The sequence below is a fragment of the Apium graveolens genome, chromosome 3 (genome assembly GCF_009905375.1).
Source record: "Apium graveolens cultivar Ventura chromosome 3, ASM990537v1, whole genome shotgun sequence".
Lineage (NCBI taxonomy): Eukaryota > Viridiplantae > Streptophyta > Magnoliopsida > Apiales > Apiaceae > Apium > Apium graveolens.
In genome coordinates, this window is record NC_133649.1 from 275,529,683 (window position 1) to 275,554,049 (window position 24,367).

General features: G+C 34.2%; 3 protein-coding genes across 5 annotated transcripts; 2 read left to right on the forward strand and 1 right to left on the reverse strand.

Moving 5' to 3' along the window:
- The first annotated feature begins 6,108 nt into the window (after positions 1–6,108).
- Positions 6,109–7,420, forward strand: LOC141713371 (NDR1/HIN1-like protein 10). The gene has a single exon (XM_074516756.1). It carries the CDS (start codon positions 6,432–6,434, stop codon positions 7,221–7,223), a length of 792 nt encoding a protein of 263 aa, XP_074372857.1. The 5' UTR covers positions 6,109–6,431; the 3' UTR covers positions 7,224–7,420.
- Positions 7,421–10,375: 2,955 nt separating this feature from the next.
- On the reverse strand, positions 10,376–11,695 carry LOC141713370 (sufE-like protein 1, chloroplastic/mitochondrial). The gene is given in 3 exon segments (XM_074516755.1): positions 10,376–10,685; positions 10,687–11,439; positions 11,441–11,695. Coding segments are annotated over 3 exon segments (1,068 nt in total). The 5' UTR covers positions 11,627–11,695; the 3' UTR covers positions 10,376–10,556.
- A 72-nt stretch (positions 11,696–11,767) lies between these two features.
- LOC141713369 (actin-related protein 4-like) lies at positions 11,768–23,010 on the forward strand. Of its 3 annotated transcripts, none has more exons than XM_074516751.1 (20): positions 11,774–11,901; positions 12,006–12,097; positions 13,594–13,740; positions 13,832–13,905; positions 14,707–14,787; positions 15,202–15,262; positions 15,378–15,427; positions 15,977–16,031; positions 17,044–17,121; positions 17,215–17,268; positions 17,729–17,782; positions 17,875–17,935; positions 18,320–18,371; positions 18,626–18,692; positions 18,784–18,846; positions 18,947–19,009; positions 21,215–21,277; positions 21,632–21,696; positions 22,494–22,562; positions 22,696–23,010. In XM_074516751.1, exons 1-20 carry the CDS (start codon positions 11,889–11,891, stop codon positions 22,739–22,741), a joined length of 1,308 nt encoding a protein of 435 aa, XP_074372852.1. In that variant the 5' UTR covers positions 11,774–11,888; the 3' UTR covers positions 22,742–23,010. The 3 variants fall into 3 exon arrangements, with proteins under 3 accessions (XP_074372855.1, XP_074372852.1, XP_074372853.1); XM_074516752.1 differs by having other exon boundaries at positions 11,857–11,890; XM_074516754.1 differs by lacking the exons at positions 21,215–21,277; positions 21,632–21,696; positions 22,494–22,562; positions 22,696–23,010 and adding an exon at positions 20,006–21,207 and having other exon boundaries at positions 11,768–11,901.
- Positions 23,011–24,367: the final 1,357 nt, after the last annotated feature.

Consider the following 24,367-nt stretch of genomic DNA (forward strand, 5'->3'; position numbering starts at 1 on the left):
TAAAGATCAAAGTTCCCTTCTAATGTCTGTGAAGACATTTCCTTGTGACTCATCAGGTAATATCTGAATCATTATCAACAAGTTGCCGATCTGCACTATGTCAGATCCATTATCCGCAGTTTCATCCAGGGGATTTAAGCCTGGGGAGGTAGACACTGACCACTGATATATGGCTATTGGATCAGTATCCTCTCGTAACACCTGTAAAGGCAATTGGTCCATTAAAGAACCTTGAACAAATGAATCTGACCTTAAAATGGTCGAAAATCTTATTTCCGTCAACTCATCCTTTGTGTGTGTAACATTTTCTTGTACATCAAGAATTGTTTATATTTGAGGTGGTGACACTACATCGGATACCCTGGCCGACAGGAAAATTTCAATAGACTTATCATGTTGAGAGGATGAATCTAGTAACTGTTTTTGTGCTTTTTCAACCATTACATCTTTTTGATAAGATGTATGGGGGCTAGCAGTTGTCTCGGTTTAAATACTACTCATCTTTGTAGGAGACAGAGCTGCTGGGTTGACTTCAGAATCTTCCTTATGTGGTGCACTAAGGCACTATCTCTCTCACGCTCATTCATACTTCATTTTAGTGGTAAGAGAGTGTTGGTTGGTTCTGTTTCTGTGTTTGTCTTTATAGTCTGGGATAGAAATTGTGGGTTTTCAACCTCATGACTGTCAATGAAAGAAGGCCATTGGAGGCTGAACCATGTCCTTGACGATTGGTTGAGTAGTACACTAGTCCGGATTCTCATCAAGGAGGGTTTTTCATTTTTCTTATGCAGGATTTGACACTTCAGCTTGTCGAATAAAACATAGTAGCCCTTGTCACAGAACTGACTGATACAAAGCAGATTGTGTTCAAGTCCTTGCACAATATACACATTTTCAATGATAACATTTCCAGCTTGCAAACAACCATATCCCTCAGTTAAACCTTTGCTGTTATCTCCAAAGGTAACCACTGGGCCAGCTTTCTCAACCACATTTGATAGCAGGGCTCTATCTCCGGTCATATGTCTTGACGATCTGCTGTCAAGAATCCATACTTCCGGTTCCACCTATTTAATGCCATGCAATATAAATAGATTAGACCTTCTTCGGAACCCAAACTTGGTTGGGTCCGGCATACTTGTAGAATTGGCCTTTATCAGGCAAAACAACATTCTTAATTTTTATGTTCTCAACTTTCTCAACGACTGGACATTTGACCTTGTAAACAGCCTTAACAAATTTCTGTTTAGGCTTAGGCACAAATGTCTCCTTTCTAGCCTTAGGAGGACTAACAGTCTTAGACCTATCATGCTTCCTATTATTCACATGCTGACGAGGAGTAGTCTTATCACTAGAAACATGCTTACCATTAAAATAAGCATACATCAAATTAAAAGCACAAGACATACAATTAGGAACACCACATGCTTTATGAGAGGGATTAGCAACAGGCAAATTATGCATGGTAGACATGGCATCTTTGTTATCCAACTCATGTGTGTCTGAGTTAGTCTCAGTTACTTTCACAACTTTGACTGGAACTTTCGACACACTTGGCTTGGAAACAACCTTCTCATTAGCAAGATTTTCAGCACATATTTCTTCTTGAATAATAAAGGAGGTCTCATCAAATGGTTCAGTAATTGATTCTTTATAGAGGGGTTTATCAACACCCTTAAGCACATGTGGTACTTCCCTACCTTTAGCACAGACATGAGGAGGGGAGTTTATGCCTAATTCTCCAATAGCAACATTATAATCAAAACCTATTCTAGATGTTTTATTAATAGCTTGCTTATTGTAGAACTCTTTAGCCTTCGAAAAGAATTAAAGTAAGCTTTAACCTTAGTCTCAAGATCGGTGATCTTGTCTTTGAGAATAGTTTCGAGTTGTCTATAACAGTTAACTATATTCTCTAGAAAAGATACTTGTTCTTTTAACTTGTCTTGATTAATGTGCACAAGTTTTAATTCATTGACCTCTTTCTCAAGGTCTTTGATCTGTTGAATTAACAGTTCATTATCACGACGAGCATAATCTAAGGAACCTCCTAAATGATAAACTAATTCAGTATCAGTAAATTTTACCTCTTTTCTTGACGATGAAGTATTTTCATCAATAGCCATAAGAGCAAGATTCCCATCTTCTTCATCTTCACTATCAGTATCATCCCAGCTTTTTCCCCTTTCCAGATAAGCCCTTTCAGAGTTACTCTTCTGATTTGAATCATAAGAGTTCTTCCTTACTTGTTTTGGCTTCCTGCATTCTGTGGCAAAGTGTCCCAACTCATTGCAGTTAAAGCATCGAATGGTGCTCCGATTAACCATCCCTGTTTTGTATCCACCACTTCTGGTGTTAGAGGATGAAGATCCACTTTTCTGGAATCTGTTGTAGTTGGACTTACACTTGAACTTGGGATTTCTCTTGAATCTGACATTTGAGAATCTCTTGACAATCTGGGCCATGGACTCATCTTCCAATTGCTCCAGCTCTTTCAAGGAGTAAAAATCATCATCGGATTGATTTGTAGTAGGAGGATCATATTCTTCTACTATCACATTTTCCTCAGTCATGGAAGACTGTATCATTCTTTGTGACTGTTGAGATTGTTGTTGTTGTTGTTGTTGTTGACCTTCAGCTACTAGAGCAGTAGACGTGCTGACCACTCTACCTTTCCCGTAGACTTCCTTCTGCTGAATCTGCTCCAACTCATAGGTTTTTAACACACCATAGAGCCTTTCCAAAGAAATTTCACTCAGATATCTCGCTTCTCTTATGGCACTGATTCTATGTTCAAGATGAGTTGGCAGTGTTAAAAGGAACTTTTTGTTGACCTCCCTGATTGAATAATATTTTCCATTTATGTTCAGGTTGTTGATCAATGCATTGTACCTCTCAAACACTTCAGTAATTCCTTCTCCTGGATTGGATTTAAAATGTTCATACTCAGAGGTTAGGATCTCTAACTTGTTCTCCCTAACTTCCTATGTGCCTTCATTAATCACCTCAATAGTTTCCCATATGTGTTTGGAATTTTTACAGTTCATCACATGTCTGTTCATCAAGGGATCAAGGGAATCAACTAAAATTAATTGAAGGCTGGCATCCAAGGAGGCTTCTTCATTTTCAGCAGGAGAAAAATCTTCAGGCTCTTTTGCATAGGTTCTAGCTTTGGTAATTACAACATTATCTTCTATAACCTCTGGTTCAATAACCATCGGAATTTTTGGACCCTTCTTTAACACGTCCAGATATTTGGGTTGCAACTTGTAAAAACAAGAGCATCTTCTTCTTCCACATAATATAGATTTCTTTATCAAACTGTGGAATTTTAACGGTTCCAACTTTTCGTGAAGTCATTATAAATTTTTGAAGAAATAAAAATTCAAGGAGTTGAAAAATCACAAAAGTCTAGGATCTTGATTTGTTCGTTAATCAGAAGGCTCTGATACCAATTTTTAGGTCCCAATATGTTTGTAGAAGGGGGGGGGTTGAATACAAACTATATCGTTTAATCGAATTTAATGCAGAATAAAAAAGTGATACAAAATTCAAGTTAAATAAAACTATTATTAAACTTGAAAGGTGTTACAACAACAGTATCGTTTACAGGGGATTAATCTCAAATAAATTATCACAAATCTAGAATAAATTCGACATGAACTTTTTCTATTTTTGCAATAAAAAGATCAAATGCTAGAAGCAATTTGAGATTAAGTTCTAGGGATTTTGATCCGCTAGATAGTTACACAAGAACAAGAGAATGATTTCTAGTGGTTTAGATTTAACTTTAATTGCTAGAAATTAATGGTCTTGAATTTGCAGCAGTGAGAGATGAAATGCTTCTGCGGCTGCTTTTCTTTCTGTGTTCTTGAGTTGGTTGAAGTGTATTTAATCTTAATAATGTATGTTGCTGTTGTCTTTTAATAATTCAATCAATAGAGATCAAATGAACTGGAAAGACAATCGGTAAGACAATCTGTTGAGCTAGCAAGACAATCGGTATGACAATCATTTGAACTAGCAAGACAATCGGCATGACAATTGATTGTGATACTAATTCAATTGATTGTCATGCTGAATTAATATTGAATATAAATTCAAAATCAATTCTGAAAATTCATAATATTAATTCAAAATTAATTAATAAATTAATTCAATTAATCAATAAATTAATCTTTGCAGATATAAATTATTTTCTTAATTAAATTATATGACTTAATTAATTAATAGAAAATTAATACTACTCTTGAACATCAACCACTCTTCTGAAAATCTTCTGAAAATCACTGAAAATTATGAATCAATTCCACCACTTCAATGTTGACACTCGATGTACTGTCTGGTTCATGAGTGACTAACTTCCGTGACGTTTCTTCATGTCTTGACTTTGATAACTTGATTTTCTTCAGATTAAAACTCTGTAATTATCTGATACCCTGACAAGAGCACTGTCACTTGATTAAATCCACAATCTTGATTTATATCACTGAGACTTGATCAATTTCTTTAATTTCTTCCAGTGAAGTAATTCCTCAAGTCTGTAGATGAACATTGTTTCTGAATCTTTTGACAGATGTTATTTTGTGAGATCTCTTTGACGGTAGATCCACTATTTACTTGTTACCTTCTTATTTGAGTTGAGTTAAATTCTCGAATAAACAAATAGGTTATGACATATGTCTTTCAGGGCGTTATAATTGTACAATCCCAATGGTTGGAGGAATGATGGGCCTCGACCTGTGAGCTTTATGAGATTCGGTCTTTAGTCCTGTTAGACCTTCAGTCCAATAATATGATTATCTAATGGGCCTTCGTTCGTTGAGCTTGAGCCCATAATTAACAGTGTGAACATTCACTAGCCATTATGCAACCTAAGAAATGGAGTGGGGGTTGCTAGATTTGCTTTTAGCTTAAAGAAGAATGGCATTGCCTTCAAATTTCAATTCTAATGTTTATATTTGAGGAAGAAGACAAACACGGATTAAAAGGAGCACTCCCTGTTCAAATATTAGACTTATCTGTCAGTGTCAACGATATATATTAAGACACTGTATATACTTAAAGTAGAAGCAAATTTAATTAAAAAGATTTTATTCAGTTGTATCACGGCACGAGGACCAACTTTCCGTATAACTTTTATCTTAACGAGCAAGCATTACTCACATACCCAACAAAAGTGAAAGCACCTACACATACATTCGAATTAGCACAAACAGAAAACTACACATTTTATACATGTATCAACTATCAAGCCCCAATGTTTTAAGGGCGGGTTGATCCACTAATTTTCAATCCGATTTACCAGAATGGAAATAAAATTATTAAATAAAAAGGTATTAAAATTTCATTCTGATAATAGATTCAAAATTTATGTTTAAACTGCCGCATATTCAAACAATTATTATTTTTTAATCCGCTGTATAATCAACTTACACGTATCTCAAATAGTCACGAAAATGTCTAATACAATATTCAAGTTTAACCCCTATTTAAATTCAAATATTTACTTGAAATCAAATCTAGGAATTTAGGATAATTCCTTCTAAAATCCTAAACTCCACCAACTCAGTTATCCGTGTGGGGCTTCTAACTATTGTTAAATTTTTTCGTAAAAGATATATGTATTTTAAAATGTATCTCGGAAATATTTTCAAATAACATGCATTATTATTTAACATCAAAAGTTGATATAGTCCCTATTTGGAAATTAACGATTAACTGTAACCGGTAGAACTAGTTGTTTTGACCACCTGATTGGTAAAATGTTTTTACTCCTAATTTGAATTTAACTCAACAAAATCATCTGGTTATTAGTTGTTTAAGTTAGTTTTTTGTATGCATTTGTTCAAAAAACTCCTCCAAGTAGTTTTTTCAAAAACAATTTTTTGGGATTAAAAAGTTATTTTAAAAATTAACCACCAAATACTAATATTAAAGATTTAAATTGATAAAATCTGTAGTATTTTTTAAAAAAACTAATTTATTATCAAAAAATTAACTTCCAAGCACCACCTAGAAATCAATTGAGCATGTTTTTGTGACAGGTCAAACAACAGCAGTTCCTAGTTCAACAAAGTAAAAGAAAATAAAGGTATTAACTTATCTTTCTTTTCATTACTTGCATTTCCTATGGTTTTATTGTTGTAGTTTACAAAAAAGTTAAAGTATTCAAATCCAAATATCTATTGAACCTGAATTATGAATCAAACCCCACTTAATTTCCTTTGCTCGTATCTCAATAATATAAAAACAAATTGAGCCCCACTATCTCTCAATCAGAAGCCCTTTCCTTTCCTCTTTACTTTATTTAATTTAATCCCATCTTTCCCTTTTTAAGGGTTTATTTAAAAAGCCACACCTTCATTTTTTTACAGCTTCATCTCCTCTATATCTGTAGAGCTTTTGTTTTCACAATAATAATTCCTATAATGCTTCCACCACCTTCTCCTCCTCCACCACCATTATTACTACCACCTCCACCGACCCCTCCTCCATTTCCGCTCACCCCACCTCCACCGCCACATAAACTAAGAGTTCCTCCTCGTAACCAGCTTGTTTCATCAGAAAAGGGTAGAAATCACAAAAATGTTCCAGCAGAGTTACTTGGCAGTGCCAGAAAAACAAGAATTCAGCCATTACTTAGGCCACCTCGCAGGACCAATCCTTTGATATGGTTTTGTGCAATCCTTTGTCTAGTATTTAGCCTCGCTCTCATCGTTTCTGGAATTCTTACTTTGATCGTCTTTCTTGACATAAAACCACGAAAGCCATTGCTTGACACACCCAATGCGAGCTTAAGTGTCATTTACTTCGACTCACCTGAGAATCTCAATAGCGATTTCACCTTTCTTGCCAATTTCTCTAATCCAAACAAAAAACTTGATGTGAGAATTGAGTACCTGGAAATAGAGCTCTACTTTTCCGACAGCCTACTAGCAAGCCAAGTTCTTCCACCTTTTAGCCAAAAACCAAGAGAGGCCAAATTGATTACAGTGCGATTTATATCTAGCTTGGTATATTTGCCTCCAAAAGTTGCTTTGGAGCTGCAAAAACAGGTTGTTGGTAACAAAGTTGTGTACAACATCAGAGGAACATTTAAGGTAAGGATCAGCTTTGGTTTGATTCACTTTCACTACTGGTTGCATAGAAGATGCCAATTAGAGTTGACAAGTCCGCCAACTGGCATCCTTATCACCAGAAGCTGTAAAACTAAGAGATGAAAAACACAGTATTACTCTGTCCTAGTTCCATCTCCACTGAAATTCCTTTCGTAGAGTAAAAAGAGTGAAAACTTCAAATGCATAGATTGATGTCAAAATATAGTCCGGTATGCAGAATTAGTTATTGCAATTACAGACCTTATGCTGTAGCTGTACTATATTGCATATTCTCGTTGATAAACTCAACATTTTGATAAGAGTATCCTCTAATTTAAAAATAACAACAAAAGCACATCAACTAGTCATGGATTGACAGGTATCCAAAAACAACCTACGCAGGTGGGATAGTATCACAGTGAATAATGAAGAAATGCTCCCTCTACTAGCCTATCTGGAATTTCATTTAAATTATAGTACATCACTATATCTGAAAAACCATGAATCACAAATCAAATTGTACGATGATTTTCCAACTAAGGTATTATTACATTAATTAGGTTAAACTTTTAATCTTCTGATTCTAACTGTTTCTCACATTGCAATTTACTACAATGAATGTTTAAGAAGTTTGCCAGACAGGCAATGACAACCCAGTGGCGTTAAAAATATGTTCTCTACTCTATTATGTATTCAGTCTAAACAAGAACAGAATGCAAAATATTCAGATTGCTGTGAGGATAATCAATCATCTCAAATGACCCGAGTGGACTTCAGGCTGTGACAACTGTACAACACACATCAAAAGAAACCTACAACTTATAAATCTTTATTTTGAAAGCAACCAGTTAGAAACTAAATTATCCTTTGGTATTGACAAGTTTACAGTACCAAACTAACACAAAGGGCTTCCATAAGGTAGGTACAGGCCACCAATTCCCACTTTACAATCAATTGAATGAGTGCTTATTTGTTGAGATGTGGGGGGCAGCTCAACAAATTATTAAAACACAACATTTCAAGGACAATGATTTCTGATCAGCAAGAACAACTTTAAATTGTGTAAATTAAAGTGCACAAGTGGATTGAACATGAGGTCACATCGTACAGTACTTCTACAGGACAGAGAACCCACTATAAAACACTAAAGAGAAGTAAAATGCATATTTTCATTAATTAAGTAATAATCAAGAAACGAAAGCTAACACTTGTTAATTCTTAGCAGCATGTCATATGAACATAGAGTTTATATGTTTGAGAATTTGGCAGCTGATAGAAATCATATGCAGATATCATTCAATTTATGAATCCACTGACACAACATACAAATACAGCATATATTGTAAAATTCAACATGAGTCGCAGTACCTTATAGAGATGTTATATCTTTTAGGAGTTCATCATATAAAGTAGAAGATTCCTCTAGAACAGGAACCTAATAGATAAAGGAAACCAATTGACACCTACAAAACTAAAATTAATTGAATCATTCAAGAGATTGTTAACCATGCGGCCTATAAACCTGAGCCACACGGGCAGAAGCAGAACTCTCACTCGATAATGAAAGAAAATATGATGGGAAGCAAGTAAACCAATTGTTTTATTAAGTAAAGTAGAAAACAGAATTAAGGACTTGACATACGGTAAGCTACCACTCGAATCATTTTTAACTATCAAGCAACTGCTAGTTAAGAAACCTTCCCTCCTTTGACGGTATATCGTAAACAGGCTGACACAGAAATTACAAATATAGTCCAGGAGGATCATACTTGTTAAAATTAAATTAAAAAATATAGTTATAACCTCGACTTTTCCGATAGGGGTCTGTTATTACTTAATGCAGACAAGTTTAAGATCAATATCACTTGCTTCTGTTGATAACCTAGTGGCTTTTGGAGCTTTTTAATAGCTTGGAGAGCCTTTAACTTCTTATACATCAAGTATGATGGGAGATATTTAGGAATACATACGGGTCCCAAACCAATTTTGGCTCCAATGCTTTATCCCATCTACAATCCCTTCGCATTAACTAGGCTTCACTGGTACAGCCCTAAAGGTCAAATAGAAAAAACTATGCAGAACATCCAGACATTTAAGTTGGGAAACCGTGAAAAGCTAAAACAGAAGATAAAAAGCATTTGTGTGAAAAAGATAGTGTATAACAGTGTCTAATCTAACACAAATTAAAACATATATCTTCTTTTTATAAAAATAATCAAGTACAGAAGGCATGGTCAAGGACTCTGCTTGTAACATCCTTAATGGAACATTGATGCAAAAACAGCTACATGTGCGAAAAAAGAGAGAACAGATTGTTTCGTCTGAGTAATTATGGAAGAATAGGGGTAAGGCAATACACTAATTTAAAGGTTGAGCACTTGCAAATCAGGTTTTATGCCTGTTCAAGGAATTACAAGTTCAGTACATAATTTGCGTATTTGGGCTACCTAGTGCACTTATAGCTGACATTACAGATATGTAATCACAATTTAAGAGTCTGGGAATCTTTGATCAAAGAGCAATTAACTTAATAAGACACAGGTATCTACTAGAGAACTTCAATTATATCATCATCATTTCAAATTGAAGTGCAGAGTCATGGGAAAATTATTCTGAAAGGCAGTCTTTTTATTATAATTCCCCACTAACATGAAAACTCAGCAAAGGATGAGATACACGAAGGACAGAACACCAGGAAAGAAGTGATGGAATATCCAGTATATCATGAAAGGTACTTCTGAGAACTCATTGTCAAATAACACACTCTTTTAGAAGTGAAGTAAAGCAAACAGCGATAGGATAATTCATTTCTATGAGCTAGATATCTGGTGGACTTCTATGTGCAAGCAAATCCGTACTAGAACCAACTATGCAAGCATGTCACAAAACTAGATGCAGAAACATATACCAGGCACAACTCATTGAGACTAGAAAGTAACAAGGTTTTAACCATATCACATTCTGTGAAACAGCTTATAAAGCTTATAAGGCATGCCCAGTTCTTATATCACATTCTATGGTAACAATGAACACTATTAACTCCAAAACAAAGATAAATTCTCACTTTGATAAGATGTAAACAGTAATTAAGAAGATTCAGGATCAGAAAAAGAGGAGGTAAAACCACAGACAAAAATCAGCATGTAGAAGCCCCTAAACATAGCCAGCAATTACGTTACATAATGATTATGATTAAGGCCGATACAGTGGTGTATGCCTAAGCATTAAAGGACCAAATGAACTATGAAAACATTATAGTGCAGGTACTTGACAGATAGAACAAAGAATAAAAGCGTGTTTGAACATATAATTAATTGTATTGTATTATCATCCCAGATACATCATACTATTTATTATTTGCTAAATATAAGTACAATGGAACAGAAAACAAGTACATCAACTGAACTCCAAACAAAATTGACAACCAGAAAAGATTAAAAAAATGAAAACCTCTTTTCATGAGCTGCTTCCAACTTCAGATGGTGTTTTTGCTTCAATCGATAATGCATGCAATCCACTCTGCAATTCATCTTGCAATAAACCATATACAAGCCTATGCCTCTTAACTAAACTCTTCCCTTCGAAACTCCTTAGAAACCACTCTCAAATTAAAATGCGTCTCTCCATCACTACCTCTGACACCAGCATGTCCAGCATGCTGATACGATATATCTTCCACTTTCAATTCAACAGGCTTAAGCTCTCTTTCCATTATCTCCCTAATTCTCTCTCCTCTACTCCCCAAAGCAATCACATTATCTAAACTCGAGCCCGAATCACCACCACCTACTTCCAAACCATCACCAACATTAGAATCACCATCATTATCACTACTCGAAGCCAAATCACCCTCATTCTCCACCACCAATGCATTATTACTACCACTTTTCTCAGCTTCGATAAACAAATTCAAAGCCTTCTTTTGCATCAACTTCAACATATTCAAAAACCCATTATTCCTAGAAGGAGTCAAACTCTGCTGCAACCCAAGAAGCATTGCAAAATCAGGCGAAACCCGAACAATCTCCTCGACAGGCTCCCCCGAAAGACCCTGAACAAGCAATGCTGCTAAGCCCTTAGTAAGCACAGAATCAGAATCAGCCTCAAAGATTACATTTTTATCATCATCAAAATAAGCCCTGACCCAAACCTGAGAAACACAACCCTGAACTTTATTATCACCAATCTTGAATCTTGAATCAAGGGGTTTTAAATTTCGACCATAAAACAATAACTGTTCATATTTAGCCTTAGGTTCTTGAACTGATTGAAAAAGCTTCACAATTTCTTGAAGTTTAGGGGGAAGATCAGAAATGGGTTGAAGATTAATTGAACTTGACTGGGGTTGATGATGATGATGAGTGAGGCTTTGTGGGCACTCTTTGGATTGAAATTGACCTTAAAAATGAGATCTTTGTGGTAATTTTTGTGAGAATTAGGGTTTTAACAAAAGGAGTTTTAATTGGATGAAAAATAGATTGTGGGAACCTTGAAGAGAAGACTCTGAATGAGGTTGATGCAGCCATTTGTGTGTGTGTGTGTATGTATTCTTGTGGTTTTGCTTTAATGGAAAATTGATGATTGTTTGAAAAAGAAATGAAGAAGATAGATTATAGATGGTCTGTTTAGGACCAAGCCCACAATTGTTGAATCACAAAACTTGAATTGGGCTGGGTTCATATTGGGCCTTTTCACTCTCACTGCAATCTTATAAATTTTAATTCTTTTTTTTTTGCTTAAGAGAAAAAAAACCCACCGAGTAGGAAACAAGAAGCTCTGAATCGAATTATGTACGGAGGCGGTAAAATTTATCTGCAATTTGATTCAGATATGCACAATTATTTTGAATTTAGTTTGTGTCTGTGGTTTAATTTAGGGTGCGAAATGTTGTTGTGTTTTGTACAGATGAAGTGTCGGCTATAGTGATAGATTTAGGTTCACATACTTGTAAAGCTGGTTATGCTGGTGAAGATGCTCCTAAAGCTGTGTTTCCTTCCGTAATCTCTCTCTCTCTCTCTCTCATATTTCGTATCTTTAAATTTGTTATTGGCTTTTGTTTAGTTTAGTTAGGGAAATTGTCATGCTTTTATAGGTTTTCAAGGGGATAATTGTTGTTGTACATTTGAGTTATGTTGTGAATTTCCCAAATTTTTTGACTTTGGGACCCTTTTGCGGAGATGAGGGAGTATGGTTTCAGTAATGTGGGTCATGGAAGGGAGTTTGCGTGTTTGTGGTTATAATTCAAAGTTGCCATGCCTCATTTGGCTGAAAGAAACAAAATTAGGAAGTATTAAAAAATAAAATGTTCATAGTTATCATTTCTTGCTGCCATTTCATTCATACAAATGTAAACTGTACTTAGAGCAACTCCAATGGGCGTGCTAAAACAAGGTTGCCAATATTGCCAACTCATTAATAATACTAATATACTATTGTCTCTTTCTTTAATTGTACATTTGACACCCTTCTTACCAAAATTTAGTCTAACATTTAGCGCTCAAAGTTGCCAAACTATTCATATACAAGTATAATTAAAGATAGATATGAAGGTGCATGTCATTAGTAGGATATATAACATTGTTTCCATTTTGGGAGGGTGTCAAAGGTTGTCAAAAGTTGGCTACTTTGGTTGGCACGCCTCCAATGGGCAGCCAACAAGAGTGCCATGCCACATGGCACTTTGGCACTCTTTTTGGCACCCCATTGGAGATGCTATAAGGGTTGAGCATCTAAGCTCAAGTGATGTACATCGCACAGAGAAATGAGGTGGTTGCAGGTCTTTGGTGGTAGCCAGCATAGGTGTATATCATGTAAAAGCTGTTTGATTATTTATATTCATCATCATGAACCAAAATTATTAATAATTGTGCCTGACTTAAAAAAACATGGATTTTATAATTGATAAGAAAAAATAAATAGATAAAAGTAAAATCCTTGTTGACTCTTATAATATCATGTACCTAATTTTTAAATTACGGAATGCAATTAGTCTTCTCAACTTTCAAGTTGATTCTTGTAATACAGGTGCTATACTATAAGTATTTCTTAGTACCAAGTGGAAGTGTGGAAGAAGATTTATTTTGATATATTGAAATGACAATGTGGTGTAGTACGTAGATAGTATAAACTATTAAACTGATACCTTTAGTGGATGCAAATGTGCATAAATCTTATGGAATCAAAGTCTGATAAATCGTAAAAGATTCATAGTTGCATCATAGGGTGGCGTTTCAATTATTATTGACATGAACTAAAGCTCTGTTCAGCCACGTTACTACGTCAGAGCAATGAGTGTACTTGACAACTCTGTTTTCATATATAAATTGTAATTTTTCTCTATGACAAACTTATCTCTCAAAGAAATCGAACATATCAAACCTTGCTATTAAAAAATAAAAAATTGTTTAATTTTCTCATACACAAACATATACATCTATATCATGTTATGTATATCTTTGAAACAATGGATCCTCACTGCTGCAAATGTATACAGGTTGTCGGTTCAGTTGACCAAATGGAAGTTGATGACCCTGAGACACCTGATAAGAATTCTGGATCTGTTCAAGAAACTAAGTCTAAGGAAAAGCGGAAACTATATGTAGGATCTCAAGCTTTGGGATATCGTCGAGATAATATGGAGGTCAGATTTCTATAGGAATTATCAATTAAGTACGAGAGATTTTCATATGTTATATATTTATTAATTTGAGAATCACCCTACAATTCATCAGGTGCTTCCAACGATAAAAGATGGAGTTGTTACTGACTGGGATATGGTTGAAAGTGTATGGGACCATGCCTTAAGGTACTTATTAAATGCCAAAAGATGCCATTTCTAAAAATTACTTCCATATTCGACAAATTGCTGCACTAAATTTATCCTAAATGTTGTTGTCCTCTAGAATATATTTGGCATCCTCAATTCCTTTTTATTTCTAAGCTTACTGCATCAAAAATGTTTTTTCAGTTTCTCTTCATTCAAAGGGATCTGGCCATTTTTCTCTGTAATCACGAGGGTATATACTGTAATATGCTTGGACTTTTGCAAAGAGTCCCTTCAATACAAAATAAAAATCACCAGATTTATGGTCAGTAACATGAAACATCACTATGCTTCATTTTTAATTGTTGAAAGATATATATCTAGGTCATTAAAGCTTTTTAGTGATAATTTCTAGTAAATATAATATGTGGCAAACTTTATGAATTCATAGAGGGCATACACTTCGCCTTGCAATATATCTTTATGTCATATTTATCACTGCTGTCCTGTGTTGCATAATATTTTTTCTTGTTTGCTATTATTTATTACATAATTTGCCCTTCCTCTTCCTGTTAATAAATTCAAAAGGATTATTTATGTAAAAATATAATATTTTTTATTGTAATTGTTAAAGTCAAATTCCTTTGCTTAGCATTGCAGCAAGTGACGGACATCTATAATATTAATTAGGCTTGAACAATTGGATGCCAGTAGGTGCTCGTAGATAGTTGCATAATATCATTGTTATGTTTTATACACCTCCAAAGCCAATTCCAAGACATTTTTTGTATCTTCATCGTTCTTGTCACACTTATACCTTTAAATGTTGATCATAATATTCAGGGAGTGCTTATTGGTTGATCCAAAAGAACATCCGATGCTCCTCGCAGAACCATCATTTAACTCCCAGCAACAGAGAGAAAAGTGAGTTGGTAGATGAAGCCCTTATTATGACTTTGCTGATTTTATGACTCGGTGCTTTTAGTTTTCTCTTTCAATTTTACTGTTTTCACTCTAGTTCTCTTTCATATTATCATTTTTAAACTTTAGTTCTCTGGCAATATTGTTGGAAAAGCAGCTCTTTTATCAATTTACATATAATCCAACACTCCAAAAATTTGCATACCCTGTTAAAAATAAAAAAAAATCCTTTTTTGATACACTAACTACTTGCTTCTTACTTTGCATGCTTGAAGTAACTTCAGTTCTTCATTATACATATCTGTGAATTGCGCAGCTATGTCAATTTATAAAAAAAAAATCTTCTATTATCTTGTAGACTTGTACCATATCTCTATCATTTTTGTGACTGAAGCGTACTCTATTCTTAAATGGCAGAGCAGCTGAACTCATGTTTGAAAAGTACAATGTTCCTGCAATATTTTTGGCCAAAAATGCTGTATGGTCATTCTCCACTGAGCTTTAGCTTTTAGCAACATAATTTGAAATAGAAATTGAATATCTATACTGTTAAATGATTATCACCTCTCAGTTTTTACTTGAACAACTGACAGGTTCTAACGTCATTTGCATCAGGACGTGCAACCTCTTTAGTTGTTGACAGGTAGAACTATATTTTTCCACCATTAAGTTAAAAAAATTCCGTGTGTTCTTGCATGCATAGGTCTTGTGATTATGTTTGTTTGTGAACACATTACATGTGTGAATCTTCATGTATAAGTTAGCTATGAGATGGCTATTCAAAAGTTGTACAGTTCAAATATATGCAGCACGAGATCTCTTCACAAGCTGGAACTTTGATATTCTTCCAGACTTCCACCCTTAATGGGTCCTGAATAAACAGGCTGAGTGTAGTCAGTCATATAATCACGAATTCCTGGTTTTGCTCAGATGCTATAATATATTTAGGGCGTACAAGTATATTTCTTTTTTATTCTTAAATTTTCTAGTAGGATCATCTTACATAGATTACTTAGTAATTGTGAGTGTGTTGCAGGATCAGCCTCTGTTCCACTGACATATTTGTGTTTATTGCTTCATTGAATGTCTTAGATCTCTTGATTTATGATATGTTTTTTCTATTTTGAGCTTGTTAAACCTTAATTTAATATGTGATCAAAACTAATTTTTGCACTTTTTTTCAAATCTGCAGTGGCGGAGGTTCAACTACCATTGCTCCTGTCCACGATGGTTATGTGCTTCAAAAGGTATTACTTATTTCAGGCTCTCAGTTTAGGAATCTGTTTCTGTATTGGCTACAACTCTTCCCTCAAACTACCTGTTCTTATAATAATTATTTATGTATTATGTATGTATACATTTGTTATTCGTGTTGACATAGCTTCTTATATATACTTAAGTAGATCTTAGCGGCACTAACCACATAGATAGCAAGGCAGATCTTAATTTTGTCATTAATGCATTATGAATCTGTTAGAATAATATAAGATCCTGAAAAGGGTCATTCTCTAACACCTTGAGGTTTTAGAGTAATTCTCTAACACCTTGAGGTTTTGGAGTAACTGGTTCCTTGACATGGTATAAGAGCTCAGACTGACAGAGGACTCAGGGTTCGATCCCTGTCACCCCCAACATTTCTCACAATTTATGAGGGACACGATAGACAAATTTATGTCCCAAAGATGGGCGCCCGTGATCCACTCTTCGACCCATAAATGGGCTTTCGAGTGAGGGGTACTGGAAAGGGCCATTCTCTAACACCTAGTGAGGGGGAGTGTTTGAATAATATGAGATCCTGGAAAGGACCATTCTCTAACACCTTGAGGTCTCTTCGACCCATAAATGGGCTTTCGAGTGAGGGGTACTGGAAAGGGTCATTCTCTAACACCTAGTGAGGGGGAGTGTTAGAATAATATGAGATCCTGGAAAGGGCCATTCTCTAACACCTTGAGGTTTTAGAGTAACCGGTTCCTTGACAGAATCTTCTAATGTTTATTTTGTGCACACAAGGAGTGTTTAATGTGTTACCTTGCAATTAAATAAATAGGTTGTAGACGAAGACTTCTGTTGCCAGATGATGCTAATTGTCTTTTTCATGTGTTCTTGTTATTACTTACTAATACTTGAAATCTGTCAGTGAGTCAAAACATGAAGAAAAAAACGGTAGTCCTGGGTTAATCTTGCTTCGAACCTGCTTACATAGTTATTAATTTCCAACTTTTGCATCCTCTTATTTGTTCAATGAAATGTTGTTAACAGGCTGTGATATCATCTCCAATTGGAGGAGAATTTCTCACTGATTGTTTAATTAAAAGCTTGGAAAGCAAAGGTCTTAATGTGAGTCAGCTTTAAATTTTACTTATTTTTATTCTAATTGTGATGACTTGAATGTACTAACTCATTATAATGTCCTGGTATGATGTCATGCAGATAAAACCTCGATATGCCTTCAAAAGAAAGGAAATCCGTCCCGGAGAGTTTCAGGTTCTTGAAACTTACCCAACACAGTAGCACCTATATGTGCTTGCAAGTCTATCATGCAATTTTTGCATAATTCTATTCTCTTTCTGCAGTTACTTTTACATTCATATAAATTACATATACATCATCTATTTTGATGCAGTCCCGCGTCCTTAACTTTTCACAAATTCATATTTGTTTTTCGCCTGTTGCCTTCTTTGGTACACAAATGTGTTGGTTTAGAGGTCATCCAGTTTAGTGGTGATTCTTTGCTTGTTTTCTTGTAATGGTCAAATACAGAAATTTAGATGCTCACACACTACCTCCACTACACTCTAATGCCAATGATCTGTTTATAAGACTAGTGCATAATTGATGAGAAATCTTCCGCTTTTACTTTGCTTTCATCACCAACAGATCAATATCACTTATGTTTAATGTAATTTTTTTCCTATACTTATTTTTTTCAGTATGGATTTTGCAGACAGTGGATATTAATTTCCCACAGACCACTGAGAGCTACAGACTCTACTCACAGGTTAGTCTTGGATCGGAAATTTTATGCGCAGTTGCACTTGTATTTCACTGCTAAATGTTTCCTTCTGTCTACTCACTACGCCCCCACTACAGAGGATCATTGCTAGCGATATCAAAGAATGTGTCTGTCGTGCACCGGATACTCCCTATGATGGTTTGTATTCTCTTTTTCTCTGTATAATATTAGATTTCATGCTTATGTTTATAGCTGGGGTATACAGTGATGCACTTGGAAGGACTATGTTATATGATGCTTATAAGTAGTTGCAGTCTCCTGTAGGTTATTGTGTTCCGCACTTTTGATCAAATGGATTAGTACATGACTCTTGCATGGTTTAAATGTACAATAGTTCCTGACTTCATTAAACACCCTATTCAGAAAACAAAAGAAGTAAAATATTATGTTTGGTTTTGTGACTTTGTCAATGGTGTTTTTTTATTTTCACTGTCTGCTTCAGTTTATTATAAATCTTAATTTTGTACTTAAGAAGATTTTTAAGTAATCTTACCAATTTCCTTTCATTATCCCTTTGTTCAGAGACTTCATATTCGAACATCCCTATGACGCCGTATGAGCTTCCTGATGGACAGTAAGTCATGCAAAGTCTATTTACATAGCTTTTGATAGAGATTATAATCCAGAATTTGTTCTAGTTGATTTTCTGGTTGCCACATGTAATCACCCTTTCTTGTAACATCGCTTTTGCCTAATGTGGAAGCATCCTTGAACTCTTTACACGCAACCATACTTGAGCGTTGATCAAAACCATATAGGTTTTCAGTTTTGGATTACCCCAAAATCCGTCAATTTTTATCTGCTTTTTTTCATTTAATGATGATACAGGGTAATTGAAATTGGAGCTGACAGATTCAAGATTCCTGATGTACTGTTTAATCCATCCCTGGTTCAGGTCAGTCTTTGTAACGACAGCATATCTTGATTCTTGCTTAACTATCACAGCTATTTGTTACTTGGAATATGATGGTTTTTGTTTGGTCCAGACTATTCCAGGTATGGAAAGCTATGCAGATATTGCTTCTTCTGCACGTAGTCTACCCCAAATGGTATATATTTTTTTCTACTGATAATGTGCCTGTTCAATGTAAGCTTTAAATATATTATCTGTTATTGTTCTTTTTCATTATATATTTGTTTCTTCCTCAGGTTATAGAGAGTATAAACAAGTGTGACGTGGACATTCGGAGAGAACTATATAGTAGCATATTGGTAAACGGACGACCCTTTATCTATTTTTTTCTGCAATATGATCATGAACCTTCTGTTGATCCATATAAAACTGAATTTTTTTTATTGGAACTATGATTCCTACTACTTTTATAGTTTTGGGCGAGTTTCTATACCGAAACAAAATTCTTTTATGCTTTAGTGTGAGCTACTTTACTGAATGATATTTAATCAAAGACTCTTCAAGGACTTGTTCTGGGACTCTGGGTATGGCTTCTGAGGATTAATGTGGCCTACCACAACTAGTTCGATAGTATAGGTTAACTTGAACTATCTTGAGTTTAATCTGTGTTATGTGCCCATGTCAGCAAACAGCATATGAATTCATTTTCTCTTTCATAATATTCATGAACTTTCTTGGCATGTTTCAAAATATGGCTTACAGTTTAGACCACAGTTCAGCAGCAATCCTCTTTTATTAATTTCTCTTGCAGGGCAACAATTGATTCACATCACTGATCACAAATAACAAAACAATAAATCTTAGTATTTAGGAGAATCCCAATGTTGAAAACTTCAGCGCATACAAGTGCCAGACAAGTAGGAAGCAAACACCTCAAGATCTGTTCCACTCAACTGTTCATGCACTTACATATTAAGTGTGTTCAGCAAGATAAAAAGAAATTGAATATTCTTCTCCTGTTCAGCTCCTACAGTCCTGTTTATGACAAATCTGTCTTATTTAGTCAATGACATGGCATTTTTTTAATGTTTTCAATAAAGTTTCATTATTATATTTCATTCTCTTCTTTGTTCACAAATTAAAGTAAACTTGCATTGAAGAGAATATTTTTATCTTATGTTACTTTACTCTGCTGGAAGAGTTGCTCACGAGTTAGAGTCATGCGTAGCATTCATGATTTATAAAAATATTAGGATCTCTGAATATGCATTCTAAACTTGGACATGGGTAATCACTCTATGCATGTGTGACACATAACTTATTCATGTTTTTTTTTAAATGTGGATTACCAATAGATATGTTGCACTTAGTCATACTCGGGAGAAAAAAAGGATAATGTAGGAAAAAGTCCTGAAGAACTTTCTCCGAACAGATAAGTTCCCTAGAGGCGTAAGATTCTCTTTTCAACTTAATCTGCTATAGTATTATGTGTCCGGATTGGACTCGGAACCCACACCATCACTCTGACATCATCGGTTGTATTGGGTACCATGTTAAACACTTTTGTGACAGAATTGAAGATTCTGGGTGGTATAGGTTTCACTAGTTTAGATTAAGTTATTTTATTTCTAGATCTGAAATGCAAATTAATGATTATGCTACGTTACCCATCCTTGGCTGGAACAGTGTATGTAAGGGAATGTTTGGCCTACCTTAAGATGTTACTTGTTACTCAGAAGTTTTATTTTCTATATTGTAAGTGAAGGTAATTTCTAATTTTACTTTAAAGCTATCTGTTTAGATACTTTAATTGATAATGTGTAACCTATAACTTTTCTAAAATTAAAAAGTGACAAATAACATAATTAGAAGTTACAAACGGTAAGGGTAATAGTGATGTGATGTTTCCAACGTCAATGTTCAAACTAAAAAAGGGGAGGAGAAAAAGTACCAAATCTCCGCTTAAAGTTAGAACTTATCAATTTAGAAATGATAGATCCTTTTTACTCTTTCGCCAAACAGACTCCAGTTTTCTGATTTTTGGCTCATTAAGTAGATTTTCGCACTTACTAGCGTCTCTGTTCTAAAAATCACCTATTTTACCGATTAATCATTTTAGTATGCTCTGTCGATTAGATTTTATAATCTGATTAATCACTGCACTATTTTCTTAAATTAATATATTTAGTATAATAAATTAATTAATTTTATATTTTATTAAACACATCCAATTAATGCTTTGATTAATCAATCCGATTAATCACTAAAGCTTACTCTACCGAACAATGCCGATTTCTGCTTTATACAACAATGACTAGTGTAGCAGAAGACTCTCTAACGTCCAAGTGTTGTAACTGGCAATATATTGATTTTATTTTCTGATACCCGTGTCCTAATAGATATGAGAGGCGAAATAAAGAAATTAAACAATATACTTAAAGTTTTTTTGAGAAATTTTATTTGAAATTATAAATTAATTTTCCATTCCAAAAGATCGTTTTTTTCATGCATCTCATTTATAGTGCTGTTTTTATTTACTAATTCAAGTAATTTACTTGTTACAGCTATCTGGTGGAACATCATCAATGCAGCAACTAAAGGAGCGCCTTGAGAAAGACCTGCTAGAGGTATGTTCACCACCAAGTGGCTATATAACCTCAATGCATGCCTTGGGTAAAAGAAAATACCTATCTTACGATAAATGGGAGATAAAAAGTTGTACTGTTTCATCTTGTTCATTCGAACCTTTTGCATTTATGAAGAATTTATAATGTTTAGCAAGCTTGTGCCGTGGACATTTTTTTTAGTATATATGTTAGGCAGTTATTATAGATGGTTGCATTATTAGCCATATAAACATCTTTCTCTTTATATGAATTTCTTACCATTACAAAAATGTCGCTGCTGTTCAAATAAATACCAGAGAGTTGTTTTGTTTAACAATTGCTGATGATCTGGAATTTGATATCTGCCAACTCCAGGAGTCTCCCCAAGCAGCTCGAGTCAAAGTTGTGGCCAGTGGAAATGCAACTGAAAGGAGATTCAGGTTAGTAACAACTTTTGCATAAAGGTTTTGTCAGTTTTTGCTTAATATAAGTGCTAAAACTAAGCACGAAAAGTAAGCCTGATTTCCCACCCAAAAGAAAATAAGTTTAAATCTAGCAAGAGCCAAGAAGTGGACAGACTATATTTCTGTGTTATCCATATCTATCCACTGTATTTGAAGTTCCTTCTGAATACAAATAATAGATGAATCATTTACCATCAGTTTTGCAGTGTTGCGGTCTTCTCTAATGTCAAGGACTCTTATTTATCTTGCTACCTAGAAATATAAACAAGGCTTAAGAATGATAAATCCAAATTGAGGCTACTATCTACAATGGGTCTTCCAGGGGCATAGGCCATAGCCAATAATATATTGCAGTGGGTGCAAATGACCCCGCTGAAATAGAAAAAAAAAATCAAATTTTTTATGTACAATTTTTTTACAAAGATCTTTTTAGTGAGGAAATTCCAATTTGACCCCTACTGAACAGGTATTCTTGTAGTAATAAAATTCCTTTTGACCTCATAAAATTATGTATATGTTTAATTTTTCTCTTTTTAGCTTAAAATTCACATTTATATCGACACAGAAAATCTTGCTTCCATCAGATTTTGATCCCCACTGATTGAAGATTCTGGTTACGCCTCTGGGGTCATCTGGATATTAAATGAGCAAGTTTACCTCTAAATATTTTGTAGTTGCTAGTTGACTAGTTTTATCTTCTGGTTGTTAAGTATCCACTCCATAATAGTTCTGCAAAGTCTAAAGTAACTTGAGGCTGATGTTTTATAATGTAGTGTCTGGATAGGAGGGAGTATCTTGGCATCTCTTGGCTCTTTCCAGCAGATGTGGTTTTCAAAGACCGAGTAAGTATTAAGTATCAACACATGACATATGTTATATACTTGTTTAGAGCTAAATTCTGTGAGTGACGTGTTCCAGTCTTTCACTAGTCCAACCTTTTGAGACTTTTTCCAATTTATCTTGTGCTATTGACAGATATGAAGAACACGGGGCTGGTTATGTTCAGAGGAAGTGCCCTTAAACAGGCTTATTCTAAGATAGGTGAAGTTGATGCCTTTTTAGCTTTAAACAATTGTCAAATGCATTGGTCTTCTCTCAGCTAGCTGCTAACCAATATCTTATTCTAGACTGCGTAAAGCCCATATTTATCTGTTGAGGCATGGATATCGTAAAATCATCATATGAATTATTTGCATTGACCTTCCTTTCCCCATTGATATAGGTGCAATTTCTATAGAATCATTGATTTTCTTAAGCTTGTTATAAAAAAAATGCCTAATAATTGCATCAGTATTTTAAACTATACGCAAAGCTCATTAGTATGCTGATAGCATTGACAATGGAAGTAACCCAAATCTCCAAACGGTGACGAGTGGGGATTTTATTTTGTACAAGTTACGATAAAAATACATTGGCAACCCACTGGATGGATCACTTGAAGTTTACTACTAATTTTAAATCATAATCGCCTCGAAAGGAAGATAATCATTAATATCTTGTTCTTGTGTTTACAATTTCATAATTTCAAACTTCCCCACTCTCAAACTCGGGCATAATAATATGTAAAAAGTCGAAGTGACTCTTATTTTGAAATATATGGAGTATTATTAGAAGTGCAGGTTAAAAAACTCTTCATTTCCTTTAGCCCTTCTACCCCTTCTGCCTTGTATATTACATGACCAGATTTGAATTGTGCATTTTTTTCTCTACGTAAAAAGCGAAAAGCATCTTTGCTGGATATGCAATTTATGAGAAATGATATAGCTCCCGAATCTGTTTTGGAAACTGTTCTCAGTCATGTCGATTAATTATTGTTATTTTCTTATAAATATATTAGACTCCGCGTGTATTAACATGATCCCACCTTGTTACACCTGTCACAATTTATTTTCGAGTAAATTATATTTCGCATTCACTCGATTCTTTCAATTTTCATTTGTTGCTTTCATTTTGTTACCATTACTTTAATAACTATAATTTGCACCCTTACATGAGTTTTGGTGCTTTAAAAAGCACCCCTTCGACAATTTCATCGTTATAGTTAAAATAATTCAGGGATAATTGAGTAATTTTACAACATTTATTTGCATTTTGACTCTTAAATTATAACAAATTTTTCATTTGAACCCCTAAACGAATTTTTATGTAATTTTAACCCAATATAAGAATGATATATTTTAACCGATATATTTTAACCTTTTTATTAAAATAATTTTACATCTTTTCAGAATTTAAAACTTTTAGAATATTTTAAATATATTTGAATAAAAATAAATACAAATTATTTAAAAAAAAATTGAGCATGATGTAAGGTCTCAAATTTTAAGAAATAATTTAGAAGATTTAAAAAATTGCGAAAAGAACTCAAATAATTTTTAAAATGTTAGTATTTCCTTGAATATCCGTAGTAAATTCAATTCATATCGAATTTCCATTTTTTTTGATAATTTTAAAGACTCTTTCCTGTTGCCTATAATTTTCATTAATGTATTTTCTAATATTTATTTTAAACTATATGGAAAATTGTTTAAAAAGTTCATAACTCTGTTTTTAATTTTTCTTTTAGCGTATATTTTATTTAATTCTCAATTCGTTATAACTCCGTTTCAGATGACCAATACCATTTTGAAAACTCGTTTCATTATCT

Bases quoted from the DNA above. Each gene is read 5' to 3' on its own strand.
- LOC141713369 (XM_074516751.1), top strand. The intron at 15,428-15,976 runs GTAGAACTATAT...TCAAATCTGCAG, and splicing joins ACCTCTTTAGTTGTTGACAG to TGGCGGAGGTTCAACTACCA. The intron at 21,697-22,493 runs GTTAGTAACAAC...TTTATAATGTAG, and splicing joins GCAACTGAAAGGAGATTCAG to TGTCTGGATAGGAGGGAGTA.
- LOC141713371 (XM_074516756.1), top strand. From the start codon at position 6,432: ATGCTTCCACCACCTTCTCCTCCTCCACCACCATTATTACTACCACCT.